At 32.8% G+C, this 16,308-nt stretch overlaps 2 protein-coding genes across 4 annotated transcripts; both read right to left on the reverse strand.

The window, feature by feature from the left end:
- Positions 1–8,556: 8,556 nt before the first annotated feature.
- Positions 8,557–10,471, reverse strand: LOC107928129 (fra a 1-associated protein). The gene is made up of 2 exons (XM_016859315.2): positions 10,207–10,471; positions 8,557–9,082 (listed from the first exon to the last, which is right to left on the reverse strand). The coding sequence occupies exons 1-2, from the start codon at positions 10,383–10,385 to the stop codon at positions 8,719–8,721; spliced, it is 543 nt and encodes a 180-aa protein (XP_016714804.2). The 5' UTR covers positions 10,386–10,471; the 3' UTR covers positions 8,557–8,718.
- Positions 10,472–11,393: 922 nt separating this feature from the next.
- Positions 11,394–16,057, reverse strand: LOC107928130 (iron-sulfur cluster co-chaperone protein HscB homolog). 3 transcript variants are annotated; one of them, XM_016859317.2, is made up of 9 exons: positions 15,532–16,013; positions 15,348–15,444; positions 15,183–15,272; positions 14,725–14,790; positions 14,549–14,617; positions 13,788–13,930; positions 13,392–13,459; positions 12,912–12,955; positions 11,394–11,844 (listed from the first exon to the last, which is right to left on the reverse strand). In XM_016859317.2, the coding sequence occupies exons 1-6, from the start codon at positions 15,936–15,938 to the stop codon at positions 13,793–13,795; spliced, it is 867 nt and encodes a 288-aa protein (XP_016714806.1). In that variant the 5' UTR covers positions 15,939–16,013; the 3' UTR covers positions 11,394–11,844; positions 12,912–12,955; positions 13,392–13,459; positions 13,788–13,792. The 3 variants fall into 3 exon arrangements, with proteins under 3 accessions (XP_016714806.1, XP_016714807.1, XP_016714805.1); XM_016859318.2 differs by lacking the exon at positions 11,394–11,844 and adding an exon at positions 11,929–12,493; XM_016859316.2 differs by lacking the exon at positions 11,394–11,844 and having other exon boundaries at positions 12,633–12,955; positions 15,532–16,057.
- Between the last annotated feature and the right edge of the window lie 251 nt (positions 16,058–16,308).

Raw genomic sequence — 16,308 nt, forward strand, 5'->3', positions numbered from 1 at the left:
ATCAATTGAGTTAGAAAATTATTAAAAAAATATTTTTTATAAATAATAAATATTACAATGAGAATGTTTTTGTCTTTTTATATTTTGTTATAAAAACTAAAAAAAATACACATTTAACATCTCAATTTTACCATTTGAACTAAATTTTTAATTTTCAATAGTTTACGATTCAATGCAAGTTTTTGTGTTAAACATAATTTGTCAGTAGTTATATTAAGCGAGTGGAGTGATCAAATTAACATGTATAAATTGGATTACAATTTATGTAATTGAGTTCCAACTTTACATCCATTAATTAAAATGTTAGTAGCCTAGATGTTGTACATTAAAGATCTAAGACTGAACTCCTAATTATATTCAACACTTTGTCAATTTGATCTTGTCATATGTGTGTAACCCTCCTAAGACACTTATGATCCCTTTAGAATTTATTCATTTACCAACTTTGCTTGTTTTTCTTCTTCTTCTTAAAGTTCACTTATATATACTATGAAGTAAATGATCATTCACCCACTAAATGATTTAAGACATTATGACAAAACCCTTAGCCAAGTTCCATTTACATTAACCATATAATGCTTTTAAGAGGATATCATTGGCTCTTGATAAGAGTTATGATTTCATATCTATAAATAAATCTACACCATGCATAAGTTGCATATTCAACGTGCAAACATACTTACTATTTTGAGGATGTTTTGGTTCATAATACATAAAAATATACAAGTTATATATACGTAATCACATACGTAATTAAGATAAAGGTTAGACACACAATAAACATCACAAGTGAATTGATCAACAAATGGATTCAAGATCATTCAATTTGGGTCTAGTCCAATATATTATCAATCTAGGCTAATGAATTTATGTCTCTACTTAGAAGTTTCCCCTACTTGGATAACAAGGAACAACTATCTCCCGTGGGGGCTTTAGACAATATAATAGCTCTTATATGAGTTTTTTGCTCATTGTAATTCCATAAACTACAGGAATGTTTAGATTACCAACCATGGAAAGTTGTCTTTCGCATACAAACTCTTTTGTTATAACACTTTCTCACAGTTAAACATAGATAATCAGTGAATTGGTTTGTTTATACCATTTGCTTTACATGCAAGCTACTGGGAACATACTAGCATAGAGATTATTAAATAGCATGCATATATTCTGGTGAATAATCACTTTAAATGTTCAAAGTAATTTACATAGAATATAATGAAATTACAACACTTAGGGCACAAAGTCTAACATTCTCTATATGCAATTATGTCTTCATTTATTTGGTATAACTTATAGGATACTTATTTTTAAAGTCACAATAGTGCCAATAAAATCAACCATTATAAGTACTAAATTGAATTAACAACTCAGTTCAAACTAATTCACATATTTACATAAAATGTGACTTGAATCTAAGACCTCAAGCTGGACATTGAGCTATGACCTCATTAACTTTTACCTTTTTGTTATCTGTATTTTCTTTTTTAGCTTATTTTTTCATCTGATTATTTTGTAACGCGATGTATCTTTTAAATATTTATTTTTTTAAGAAAAAAATTACCTTTCTTTTGCAAAGAGATATTTTCTTAGTATATTATTTTCTCATACTTAAAGCAAAATCCCATTTATACATTTGGTGATTTCCATAATTCCAGAGAAACTGGATCCCAATAAAGAAGAAAAAAGAAAACCCTAACCAATGATCCAAATTAATGGATGGTGATAGGCTACTTAAAATCAACCGAATCATTTATAATCCCTAATTATGAGGAGATTATTAGCAGTGTTTTATTTTGAGAAGGAATCAAGACATACATAATGGTTGTCCAATCCTTTATTTCAATTAAAAGCTCATAATAATTTGCGTGTTTCATTATTATGTTAATTAATCGAAAGTGACATCACACTAACCTTGCATAAATACAACATTTTAATTTGACAAAGACATGATCATATTACACTCCACATCATTAAATTTTAATATTTTGAGATTTTTATTTATTTATTTCCTTTTGTATGAGTGTAGCATTATGATTTAAAATATTTAGAATTATTTATAGCCCATCCCTGACACTTAAATAAGAGGATAATACGCTTCAGCGCACTCGAACCCATATCTTCTTATACTGACAATAATGTCGATGCTAACTGAATTAAGACTCAATCATCTATTTTGAGTTATTAAATTAATTTATACATTAAATCTAATCACACTAACATGCAAGGCCTAAATAACAAAGACAAGGACAATAACTTGACAATTTAATTGCATTTGTCTACTTTAAAAAATTGAAAACTTAATCTCTCTATCTAGTTTGTCTTCGTACTTAAAAAGAGAATTAAGGGATGCAGACCCTTCGAATTTTTAAAATTATATTTTAGATCTTTTAATTTTTTTTTAAATTTAATTTATGTCCTTAATATAAATATATAAAAATACAGTAAATTATAGTTTGCCCCAAAGTTGTTTTAGTTTTTAATTTCTTTTGCCCCCTTTAAAGTTTATTTAAAATTTGATTTCGTTTTATAAAAGTAATTTTGTATGCTAAATTTGGCAACAATTGTAGTTAAAATCTCATTAATTTTATTAATTTTTGTGAAGTGTGCCTCGCATTTCAAACGAAACAGAGTTGACGTCGTGACGAGGATGAGTCGTCATACCGACAATACGATTACGATGTCCCGACAAGAAGTAACGCCTTGTCGCGATAATGTGAAGATGGACGTCTCGATGAACTGATAGTGACGTCACGAAGTGATGACGTGTTCCCCACTCAATCGGGTTTCTTCTCCTAGTTAAACTCCGTTATATTTTCTCAATCTAACTCTGATTATTCCAGGGATGTTTTAGTAATATTTCTATACGAAATTTAGTCTATAAATAGGCCTCTTAGCAACCCTAGATAGTTGAGAATAACAACAACAAAATTAAGAGTATATGGGAATTTCGGGGAATCTTTGTATTTCTGGTTCAGGGTTTTATTTGTTTCTTCATCTTATACTCCCATTTTCGGGTTTTTGTCATTTAAGTGAAGTTTTCTTTACTCGTGATTTTTTATCCTCTTTAGAGGAGTTTTTCCACGTAAATATTTGTGTCCAATTTTCTCGATTTTCATTCGTGTTCGTTGCATAATTCGGGTTTGACCCAAGAAATTGGTATCAGGGTGCCTTACTAATAATGTATTGTAGGAGGTACTTGTAACATCCCTAACCCATTTCCGTCTTTGGAACAGAGTTATAAAACATTACTAGAGTTTATAGAACAAATACAAGTAATTTTACTAACTACATTTAATGGTCTAATTGCCATATAAGGACCTCAAATTTTGAATTCTATAGTTATTTACTACATATAGCTACTAGAATTGAACTTTTGTATTTTATGCAATTTGGTCATTTCCTCCTAATTAAATATAAAATCGGTAAAATTCTCTTATCAAAATTTTCATACATCTTCCCTATCATAATGCAGACCATGTAATATTATTAAAATAAAATTTTTTTCTAACTCAGATTTGTGGTCCCGATACCATTGTTCTGATTTCACTGAAAATGAGTTGTTACAGTACTTTCGGAGAAGACGTCAACAACCCTATGGAAAAAATTGGAAGCCCTGTATATGAAAAAGTCCCTCACAAATCGCTTTGTATTGAAACAACGATTATATACGTTCCGCATGACAGAAGGTGAGTCTATTAGGGCTCACATCAATGAATTTGTAACTTACCTAAATGACCTGAAAATGTTAAAGCCAACATAGGCGACAAAGATCATGTTATGTTATTACTTTGTTATTTGTCCTATTTATACAAAACTTTCAGGGAAACCTTGATTTACAGTAGAGAGAGACTCTCATTTAAAGACGTGGAGGGAAATCTTTTAAGTAAGGATAAACTCAGCAATGAGTTAGGCTCAAAGAACAAGTCATATGGGGAAGCCTCGGTTTTGGTTGCTAGAGGAAGATAACAATCTAAGGATTCGATTTAGAAAAGATCAATGGCAAGATCTAAGTCAAGGAATCGCGACAAAAAATATGGCTATTGCAAAAAAGAAGGACCACATCAAAACAAAATGTTATAAACTTTGGAATAAAATTAAGAGGGCAGCCGAAAATGACGAGAGAGGCAAGCAAAAAGCTAATGTAGACGATGCTAGTGTAGCCAATGACAAAGGTGATAATTTTTTTCTGGTGTCAACGACAGAAAGGTCTAAGTTTACATTATTGTGGATTTTAGATTCGGGGTGTTCCTATTATATGTGTCCCAACAGGGACTAGTTTTCCACATACAACTCAATTGAACATAGAGTTGTGCTTATGGAAAATAACTTACCCTGCAAGATAACCGACATTAGTACCATTCAGATTAGGATGCATGACGAGATAGTTGGAACATTATTAGATGTCAGGCATATGCCCGATTTAAATAAGAATATCGTCTTTTTGGGTATTCTAGATTCGAATGAGTGCAAAATCGTCATTGAGTAAAATAGACTAAAAGTATGTCGTGGAGCTCTAGTGTTGATGAGAGAGCAGAAAGTTGGTAGCTTATACATTCTACAAGGTGCAACAATGTCTAGTTCGGTTGCAATTATGAAAGAAAGGATAAAATCGTCACCACGTCCTGATGAGGACTTCCTTGACGTCGCGGTGACGTGATAAAATTCGCTCATTTTAGATTCTAAATCAACCTAGCTGTGGCACATGTGACTTGGTCATATGAGTGAAAAATGTATGACCATTTTGAGAAAAAGAGGTCTTTTTAGAGGCACTGGAGTTGAAAAGTTAAATTTCTACGAACATTGCATTTATAGGAAGCAGACCGAGTTAGTTTCGATTCAGTAGTGTACAGGAATAAAAGGGACCCTAGATTACATTCATTCTGATTTATAAGGTTCGGCTCCAGTCGTCTCCAAATGAGGTAGCAGATATATTCTAACATTTGATGAAACAATGATGATTTTGTCTAAAATGGGGTCACCGGGTCAAAACAACATCGAAAGGTCGAGTGTTTCAAGTAAGGTAGAGCCAAAAACAAAAATAAGTGGTGACGTCATAACATGATGGAGCATAACGTTGCAATGACATAACGAAAAGGGGTGATGTCCCGACAAGGAGAATCACCACGTCGTGCCGTCAGGCAGAAATTAAGAAACCTACGTTTCCTCGATATAACAGAAGGTTTCTGAGGCTTCCTCATCCCAATCAAAGACCTTTCAAAAATATAAGCTAGTCCTAGATAGAAAAATGAGAAAGATCAAACCACCGCAAAAATATTGTGAAGGAAATCTCGTGGCATATGCTCTAAGTGTTGCAAAGAGCATCGATTTAGCTAACCTTTCGAATTATTTAGAGGTATTTCGAGCTTCTGATTTTAGCAAGTGGCTTGTTGCCATGGAAAAAGAAATGGAGTCTCTTAATGAGAATAAGACACAACAACTTGTTAAACCACTCACCAGGAAGAAAATAGTTGGTTACAAGTGGATGTTCAAAAAGATTGAAGGTTAGGGTTAAGGTGACACAAGATATAAGGCAGGGTTGGTCGCAAAGGGCTACAGTCAATTGGAGGGACTTGATTTTCATGATATTTTTCTCTGATTGTGAAGCATACGTCCATTCGAATATTGTTAGATCTTGTTGAATCAAACAATCTCGAGTTAGAGCAATTAGATGTGAAAACTTCATTCCTTCACGGGGATTTAGACGACGACATTTACATGCAGCAACTTGAAAGTTTCAGGCTTGAAGGTAAGGAAGATCGTGTGTATCTTATTTAGAAATCATTATACTGCCTGAAGCAGTCTCCACGACTGTGGTACAAGAAGTTCAATTCTTTCATGTTAGGTATTGGTTTCGTTCGAAATAAGTATGATAGTTGTGTTATTTACAACGTTTAGATGATGGTTCATTTATTTCTTTGCTATTTTATGTTGATGATATGTTAATTGCGGCTAAGGATCCATCCAAAATTGAACGGCTAAGGATCTTAGAGCAACCAATAAGATTTTAGGGATGGAAATTTCGAGAGATTAACACTCCGTAAAGCTATTTTTGTTACAACAAAAATACATTGAAAGGATTCTCGAGCTGTTTGGAATGCAAGATTGTAAATCAATTAGTATTCTTTTAGCTGCCCATTTCAAACTTTTAACTTTAGATTCACCATAAATTGAAGACAAAGAAAGGTACATGTCCTCGATTCCTTATTCTAGTACAATCAAAAGCCTAATGTATGCAATGGTTTGTACTCATCCTGATATTTCACATGTTTTTAGTGTAGTAAGTAGATATATGGACAAATCTAACAAATTACACTAGCAAGATGTTAAGTGGATTCTAATATATTTAAGAGGGACTTCTAATACTTGTTTGGAATTCGAAAAATGTTAAGAAGGTCTAGTCAGCTATGTAGATTCAAATTATGTCGGAGACCTAGACAAAAGAAAATCTCTTATAGGTTATCTATTCAACTTCGAAAATTGCACTATTAGTTGGAAAGCCACCCTTCAAGCCCCTATGGCTTTATCAATTACCGAAGCTGAGTACATGGCAATCACAGAAGCTATGAAAGAATCATTTGGTTGAAAGGTCTATTTGAAGGGGCTAGTTGATAAAAACGATAAAACTATCGTATACTGCAATAGTCAAAGTGTCATACATCTTACGAAAGATCGATGCATCAGAAAAGAACAAAGCATATAGATATTCGGTACCACTTTATTCGAGAGGTGATCACGCAAGGAGATGTTCAGATTCTCAAAATTGGCGTAGAGAATAATCCAGCAGACATGATGACGAAGAGTCTTCCAATTTCTAAGTTCAGGCATTATTTGGACTTTATAAGCATTCGACAAAGATAGAGTTAGGCCCTTGGTGGGGCTCGAGAAAAAAAATATTTCGAAAATATGAGTCAATGAAGAGATTTGTGAAGTGTGCCTCGTATTTCAGACGAAATAGAGTTGACATCGTGACGAAGAAGAGTCATTGCCCTGACGACGCGATTACGACGTCACGACGTCATGACGTGACAACGTGTTCCCCACTCAACCGAGTTTTTTCTCCTAGTTAAACTATATTATATTTTCTCATTCTAGCTTTGATTATTCTAGGGATATTTTCGTAATATTTGTACACAAAATTCAGCCTACAAATAGGCCTTTTAGCAACCCTAGATGGTTGAGAATAACAACAAAATTGAGTTTGTGAGAATTTCAGGGAATCTTTGTATTTCGGGTTTAAGGTTTATTTGTTTTGTACTCCCCTTTTCAGTTTTTTGTCGTTTTAGTGAAGTTTTATTTGCTCGTGGTTATTTATCCTCTTCAAAAAGGGTTTTTCACGTAAATATTTATATCCAATTTTCTCGATTTTCGTTTGTGTTCATTGCATAATTCAAATTCAACCCAACAATTTAGTATCTTTCTTACCTTTTCATTCAATTAAACGGATATAATTACATTAATTGGTGTATTAATGTTTTTCATTGCGTTAAAAAAGTTAAACCATTGTAAGTTTGTAACGTTAAAGACAAATTTTGCATTTTATTTTTTTCATGCATGTAACTTAAAATTTTCTTCTATAATATAATATAAAATAATTTTATGTAATACTATTGATTTTTAATATAATATTTTTTTCGTATAAAAAGTTTACATATGCAATTAGATCAGATAAAAAAAAATTTTACTTGTGGCCAATCTATATTGTAAGGCCTTTTAAAACTTTTTTAATATTAAATTAGTTTTACAATTTACATCTAATTTTATAATTAAAATCAACTAAAATGCATATTATAAGTTATTCCTTTACTAGAATTGAAAAATTAGTTGATAAGATTTTTACTAATTTATTACCTGCATATAAGTTGATGTGGGTTAATATTGCATATAAGCTACTAAACAGCTGATTTTCACAACAAGGCCCCGACAAATGTACCATCTTAGATGAAGAGAAAAATGCAGAGTTGGTTTTTTCTCTTTCGAAATTGTATATGGGTTTAATCAACTAATGGTTTTGCCTACAAGTCTTCATTGGCCGGGCCAGGCCAAGTTCAACCAAAATCTTTGGGCTAACCTGGGCCAACTCAAAAAATAGGCTTAACATTTTACCCAAGTCCAACTTAAATAAAAATGTTAAAATTCGAACTCAATTCGTCCGTATTAAATTTTTATATAATTTTTAAATATATATAACACATCAAATATACAAAAAAATATTTAAATAAATATTTCCTAATAAATTGAGAATAACATTAAAACAAGAAGAAAATAGCATTGAAACAACAAAAAAATAACAGATATTTTTTTGTCCTTTTGTGAATTCGAGCCGAGCTAAACTCAAAACAGAAAATGTCTTACCCAAGGCTTGGCCCATTTTTTAAACGGATATTATTTTTTTGCCTAAACTTATTTTTCGAGCCTATATTTTTATCTAAATCTTCTCACTATTTAGACTGGCCTGTCCAGCCATGAACAGATCTAATTTTGCCTGAATGAAATTACCACTTACCAGCAGCTTAGGTGGAGGGAAAATACAGAGTTGGTTAAATCCATTGATGATAAAGCTCAAAAGTATGCATATTTATAAGAGGAATGAGGCAAATGCATACAGAGCTAACTCCCTCTGTAACCAATCCATATCTACATAAGAAAACATCAAAATCCACTTCTTTATGCTACTTCTAATGAAGAAATTTTGAAGACAACAAATATGAAACCACTTCAAATATCTTTAGCTAAACCCGACAAATCAATATGCCCAGATTCAGTTGGTTTAGGAGAATCTTCCTTCTGTTTGTGATCTTCAATGGGTATTCCTCGCCTTATAGATGGTGCTGATGAAGATCCTCTGCCATAAGCATCTCCAAATATGTTGAAGAAATTATTTTTCATCTCCTCAGCAGCATCAAAGAAACGGTTTATCCCACCAAAGAACTGGCGTTCAATTGCCTCCATGTCACTACGTAGCCCGGGAAAATCAAACGAACCTTCTACGTGTGATCCAGATGAGAAACTCCCTTTTAGCATTTGTTCTGTGACATCGTCTTCAGTATACTCTTTGGTTGATTGCAGCACTTCGACCGGCCTAATACAGAAATACACAAAAATGTAGTAAGAAATCACATTCGGTGATCAATCCAAAACGGAAATGGAAGAGTTGCAGTGAATATTCTAAGTTCCTGTATAACATAAACGACAGGATGGAGTAGTTAAAAGGGATATTAACCGTTACTACAGAAAAAGAAAATGATATTAGCCATTTCCACTGAAGTTTTGCAGCAGTCTCCACAAAGAACAATTAAGTTTTGCAAAGAAAGAATGTAGTGGACACGAACTAATAGCATCTACTGTCATCACAAAATAAGTTAAATAAACCAAACAAGAAACCAGATATTTGCATTTCATCTACTTCGAAGCATCATTAATTAGGTGGAGATGAATGGGTACACATGCATTAAAGGTGTCAATTAACTAAACACAGTTAAAATTTCCATGCTGCTCCCCCCTCTTCTTTTTCCTCCATCTCTTCAACAGATGAAAAAACTGGTTGAGAGGTCATTCTCTGATAGATGATCTCTTAGGTATATGTAAAGCAATTGTTAGACAAAAGTTAACTAGAATTTACAGAGTCTTAACTCCAAAGTTGGAACAACAAACATGACCATAGAAACCAGTTAAGAATAAAAACAGCTTGAACTTCTTAATCAAAGTAATTTTCAATTTCATATTGAACTAGGAATAGCTGCTTGACATAAAAATGTACCATCAACTTAACATAATATGGTAATCAACCCATCATTATAATTCCTTCTAGACATGTCTTATATACTTAACTTTTCATTGTTTTCTATCACTGCCCTGTTTCTTCCTCTTCCGTGGATAAAAAAGCTGGAATGATAGCAAATGCTATAATCATAACCTATAAGCAAATCATCATCTTTCTCTAGGCCAACAAATTTACAATGAAATAGAACACAAATATTTGGAATATTTATCGCACTACTTCGCTAGTTTTTAAAATCCAAGATCTCAAACGTAACCTCATATAATTACAATAATTGTGCATATCAAGTTCACGTAATTCAATTAATTAACGTAAAATTAGGGTTATTTTCTGATGATTACAACAGATTGAGAATTTTACATTAAAAAAATTGCAATAACAATCAAATAGAAAAAGGATAAGTTAAACGCTGGGATTGGTTTTACCTTCCAAAGCATTCTCTAAGAACTTCTTCAGTTTTCTCGCACTTTCGAACGAACTTTCCGGGCTCGACTTCTTCGGTCTTGCACTTCGATTGGATCACCTTTCTGGTAGAGCAATGATCACCGTCGCGAGCAGTGGATTCGACGGCGTCATTTGGTTCATCTTTCCACACCCAACCCATTTTCTTTTTTTCTCTATCTTTCTTCTCTATTGTGCGTTGCTGTTTCTAGACCTTACTATTATATATTTCGCTGTTACGTTTCCTTTGCGGCAAGGAAAGCGATACTGTTATACTCCCTGTGGCATGTGGTGATGACCGGCCCAAAAAATAATATGGTCCGGACCATTGAAGAGCCTGAATGGTTGAGATTTTGGATAAAGGCATTGGCCCAACAATTTCGTACTTGCTACTTGCTATTCTCCGGTTTTGTTTTGACCAATTGGCCCGATTTTCAAATTTGTAAATGAATTTTTCTGGATTTATTCACTTTTGGCCCATGAACTATACTCATTTTTTCACATTGGTATTTAAACTTCTTTTTGTCCCATTTTGATACTTGAACTTTTGTTCCATTGAATGCGGGAAAAAAATCATCATCCAATCAGAACACGCCACATTTACACCGCTAATGTGGCTATTGACTGCTGATGTGGCCGTTGACTGGGCGTTCATCAGTCAAAAAATCATTAAGGAAAATGTAAATTTTATTTAAAAATTTACAAAAATTTTTAAAAATTCTAAAAAATAAAAAAAAATTGCAATAACATGTTACGAAGTTGTAAAAAAAGAGAGCAAAATTGCAGAAAAAATTGTAAAATTTATTAAACATTATAAAAAATTGAACAATTATTAAAAATCGTAAAATTATAATAAAAAAACTGTAAAAATATTAAACATTTTGAAAAATTGAACAATTATAAAAAATTTAAAAAGTAGTAAAAATTTAAAAACTAAAAAAATATATATTAAAATTTGAAAATTATAAAAAATTAAATTAAAACAATTTTTTTTTTGCTAAGTCCATCGTTTCTCTACAAGACTTGGGCCAGTATTCAAGTCCATCGTTCTTATGGCTTTGATACCTGAAACGATTCTTTTAAAGGAATTGATGTTCCCAATTCGATACCCATTTTTCGGAAAAAGCTAAGAAATTGGCTAGTATTAATTCATCTTCTCATGCCACTATCATCAAAACCAAAGTCAGCTTTAAATTCAAAAATAAAAATTGCAGCACATTTGGAGCAATTTCCCCTGACAACGAGTTATTTGAGTCGAGTTGATGAAAGTCGATGTAAATGGCGGCAGATAAGCAAAAAACATGGAAGCTCGCCGGATGGCGGCGGTCTAAATGGTGGCAAATAGGAACTCAAGGGTTTTCCGGCTTTGAGCTTCGAGGAATCGTAAGAGGTGCTATTCACCGGAGAAGACGCCGAAATCCGACGCGATGGTAAAGGCAGCGACGGCATCAATCAGTGGTTTAGCCACTGGAACTGTAAAACCTTACCCTTCATGATTGGCTACTTGAAAACTCTCTTGGAATTAGAACAAATCTTGGCTTCGGTTAGTGGTGAAGAAGAGTAATCGATCGAAGAAGAAATTCTTTACTTAGATAAGAAGATTAAGCGTTTGGGTGCTTTTCCTGAGAAAACAGAAGAGGGGAAATGAAATAAGATATGTTACTATTAATTATTATAATTTTGTAATAATTTTATTATTTTTTACATTTTTAATTATTTTCTCGATTAGTCAACAGCCACAAGTCACTAATGTACACATAGTATGTCTAGGTATTTTTATTGCTTAAAATTAACCACAACATCTCTTCAACTCTTAAATATGAAAATAAATATATTTTTACTACGACATTAATAATAATACTAATACCAACCAATAATTAAAAGTCATCTCTTTATACTTTAATTTATTAAAGTTTGAACTTCTCCATACACACATACTTAAATTACAATTTTGTTTGTTGCATATAAATTATTAGTTGTTGATTTTTATTAGTGCGTTGCATAAAAATTATTGAATTATAGATATCCAGATCTATGATTTAACAGTATTATCCAATTGAATTAACTTCGAAAAGTATCACTATGACTAAATCATAAGAATCAGGAAAGCTTAAAACTGATTCTTGGCTTTAATAATAATAGAAAAATATATATACATTTGTCATTGGACACACTATTTTGAGCTTCTCATCAAAGGTCATCGGTTGCTAGAAGACTCATAATGCTGCAATAATGGCCATGGTGGCAGTCATGTTTGCCCAAAGCATATATCTGAAGCATGTAAAGTGTTCAATTGCATGCCTTTACTTAAAATGACAGCGTTTACTCAGCCATACGCTAGCAACTAATTAAAAACTAAAAGAAACAAACACAATTAAGACGATAAAGTAGACATTAGGCACGCATCAACTTGTAAAACATATTCATTAAGGAGCTCAGTAAAATTGTAAAGGGAGTAATAACATTTTTAGTGTTCTAAGCAAAGTAGATGAAGCCATTAAAATATTCCAAGAAATTATCCGTTACTGTCACAAGCACTTCTCAGCACTTGGATATTTGCTAGGCCAAACAAATACCAAGAACCTAATCAACTAGTCCAGCTCTGAACTATCCACTATAATAGCAATCAATCAACCATGACCTGGCCTTTATATTTTATTTTCTTCGTGTGCATATGTGTTTAACTTACATAGCATCAAGGAGTCATCAACCAGATGTTCAATCAAATCATACCTGAAAAAATCCATCAATCATAAATAATCAATTATCAAACTGAACCATTAGAAGTGAGAAGCAAAACATATGAATGCCAGGCCAATGACAGCTATCCTTGTGTAAACGAGTTGGAAATTTCCAGTGTAGAAACTAATTCTAAATGCTGATAATACTCTTGTTTATGATGAGCGGCATGAACCTAGTTATCAGCACATGGTTCTATAAGCAATCTACTTCAGGCAAGATGAGTGCTAATGGATTAGTGATTGAATCTTTTGAACTTAAACTATGATGAGACCCTATAGCCAGTGACAAAGTGTGCCAACTGAGTCCTTATTTTTTTTTTCCTTCTTCCTATTACAAAGATGCATATCAACTAGCAAACATGAACAGAAGCAGAGGTGGAGCATATTGAAACCAAGTTGTGGCTACAACTAAAATAAAATGTACTCACATCTGTTGTCATCGCCTCAATCTTTAAAGTTGTTGACCCTATAATAACATTGCTAGAGCAGTATGAACCTGAAATTAACATGAAATGACTTAGAAGTGTTACCAAAACAACTTGGAACATGGTGGTTTACAAAGATAAGAGCCAAAATTTCCAACCATATATCAGATTTATAACCAAAGCTCAAAGGGATAGCTCAGTCATGGATCTCATGATCACTTAATACTCAGTCATTTAATATGGAAGATCAGACCCAAAACCTGAAGAAAGAGACATTTTGTCCCAGACCGAGATTTCTTTAATGTATCCATCTAAGTAGACAACATATAAATTTCGGAGTAGACAATAACCTCTGCATGTAGCAAATCATAAAAACAAGGGAGAAAAAGAATCAATTACCTCTATCAAAGCTTCTTCAAAATTTCTTCACTCGCACGCTGATAGTAAGTCATCCTCTGGATACAAGCCACAGCTTCATCAAAATTCCTGCTTTGGTATGCATTCACAAAGGAGTTAGATGATTCTTCCAGTTTCTCCTCCATCTGAAAAGACCAAAAAAGAAATAAATCCACAAGTTTGCTAACAATTGTTTCAGTATACAAATTTCCAATGAAGTAGCACTTGAATGGGACAGAAAATGTTTGAACGCCAAGCTTGATGCATAGAGTTTAAGCAAACGAAAATTGTAAAAGGTAAGGTTTTGCACTTTTAAGCAGCATTCCTATGCCAGGCACCAACTTTGCACACTTTGCTCTTTTTTCCCCCTCACAGGAAGAAAACGAAGGTCGGATCAAATATTTGGTTATATGCAGAAAGCAAAACTCATATTGGAAAAGAACTCCAAAGATTTGAGTATGTTTTGGGACAGTTGTAGGCAGAAGTCCTATGCAGGAAATCTAAAGAACCAATGAGTTTATCGTATAGCATTCAAGATTTTTGAACTAGCTGTTATCTCCCATTCTTCCTCTAGTAGTCCAAAAGTATTATAGTTTAAGAACATACAGATTATTAATAATTGCCATTTAGGTAACTGCAATCAATCTTGCTTAAAAATGAACAACCCAAGTGATAGCTAGAGAGAAACATCATGATTATCTAATGCTGATGCAGCTAAACTATTCCATAAGACATGCATGAAGCTTGAGAACTCTTTATCATACCTTAGATTGAATCTGATTTAGAGCTTGTGAATCTGGAGCCTCTTCTACAGCTTCCCTGATTTCCATAATCTGTATATATAGAACTCCAAAATATACATTAGTTTTCTAAACCACAAGGGAAAGTTAAGCATCTAAGAAAGACGGAATAAAATAATTTCCGAAGAAGCTTTAATTACCTCAGTGAGCAACTCTGGATCAGAAACCGTCTGTTCTTCATCAACATCTACTCCTTCAAGCCTCAACTGTTAATGAAAATGCCAAATCTCAAGTTCACAAAAAATTCAAATATGGGAAAAAAATTTAGAGAAAAGGGTTCCAAAGAGAGCCAAATCAATAAAAATTACTTCCTTTTAGCATAATTCAAACTGGTTGGGCCATGAAACATACGCACTCAGATCAACCAACTTATTAAATTTATAAAAATATAAAGATTCAACAATAAGGCTATTCGATCTAAGGTTGTATTCTACAGCTTTTCTCAGTAACACTAATACTATTCACTCTAAAACATCTTGATTACATTTCTATATAAAACAAGCACTTCATGTAAATGAAAATAACAGGATTAGGAGTGTTAATAGAACTTCAGAAACCAAATAACTGCGCATTAATTAGGATTTAAAGCAACACTTACGATGTATATTGCCCTAGACAAAGGCTTGCTAAGCGTGCGATATGCATCGATAACACGAGCAGATTGTTCAGCAGCATATCCTCTCTCTTTCTAAAAAATACAGAAAATAATTATAATCCTAAAAAATGTACTCAAAGCCGAATTATTCATTTGGAATGAACAAACCTCGGATTTTGAATGAACAAGGTCAGGATGCAATTTCTTCTGCCAATCCTTGTACTTCCCTTCTAAACCGTCAACCTCAATTTCATACTTCTTTTCTCTGTTAAATTAAAAAAAAAACAATTACGGAACAAAAAAGTAAATTAAAATTTTATACTAGCGGAAAAAAAAAAGAAAGAACACTTACAGCCCAAAAATCTGAAAGTAATCGATGGATAAATCAACGGGCTGAATGCTCCTGCAGGAATCACAATAGAGGAACGGCGTCGTTCCAGTCTTGTCGGCGACGCAGTTCCAACACCTTTTTGTTGAAGAATCGAGCTTTGCGGCGGATTGAGAGCATAAATTTTGAAAGGAAAAGTTTGAATTTGGGAGAAAATGGAGGGCGTAGCGTGGAGGAACCCTAGAAGAAGATTGGAGGTGAGAGGGTAAAGATGGAATTCGTGAATTTGAAAAGTAAGGAGACAAACGGCGTGTTGTTGGAAGAACTCCGCGAAAAATGGTGGAGAGAGGAGCGCATAGCTTCTTCGTCTTGTACATTTTTCGTTTAGATTCTACTTCTAAAAGAAGTAGAGAGATAACCGTCCTCCTCATTCTTCTTCTTGTTTTATATTTTTTTGGTCGAGATCTCCTTGTTCTTCATTTATGTTTTAAAAAAAAGTACAGAGATAACTGGAAGCGTCGTCAACTTTTAAAAATTATAAAAAAGTATCAAATTATTTAAAAATTTTCATTTAAGTTTAAAATCGTTATTCAATGATTTTCTTTATTCATATTCTTTGCACTAATCAAATCTTATCCATTCTCTTCTTTTCTACAATTCAAATTTTTTTATAAAATTATCATATCAACTTAGATATAAGAATTTAAAGTTGAATGACTAAAACGTAAACTTTTTAATAATTTAATGACTTGAGATGTAATTTACCCTTTGTATTTTCATTACTTATTTTTTTTCCATTAG

This window comes from Gossypium hirsutum, chromosome D01, assembly GCF_007990345.1.
Source record: "Gossypium hirsutum isolate 1008001.06 chromosome D01, Gossypium_hirsutum_v2.1, whole genome shotgun sequence".
NCBI classification, from domain to species: Eukaryota; Viridiplantae; Streptophyta; class Magnoliopsida; order Malvales; family Malvaceae; genus Gossypium; species Gossypium hirsutum.

Excerpts from the sequence above, each read along its gene's own strand:
- LOC107928129 (XM_016859315.2), bottom strand. The coding sequence starts at position 10,385 with ATGGGTTGGGTGTGGAAAGATGAACCAAATGACGCCGTCGAATCCACT. Across the intron at positions 9,083-10,206 it reads CTTAGAGAATGCTTTGGAAG|GCCGGTCGAAGTGCTGCAAT; the intron begins GTAAAACCAATC and ends TTTCTGTATTAG.
- LOC107928130 (XM_016859317.2), bottom strand. The coding sequence starts at position 15,938 with ATGAGGAGGACGGTTATCTCTCTACTTCTTTTAGAAGTAGAATCTAAA. Across the intron at positions 15,445-15,531 it reads TACTTTCAGATTTTTGGGCT|AGAAAAGAAGTATGAAATTG; the intron begins GTAAGTGTTCTT and ends TTAATTTAACAG. Across the intron at positions 15,273-15,347 it reads TTGTTCATTCAAAATCCGAG|AAAGAGAGAGGATATGCTGC; the intron begins GTTTGTTCATTC and ends TGTATTTTTTAG.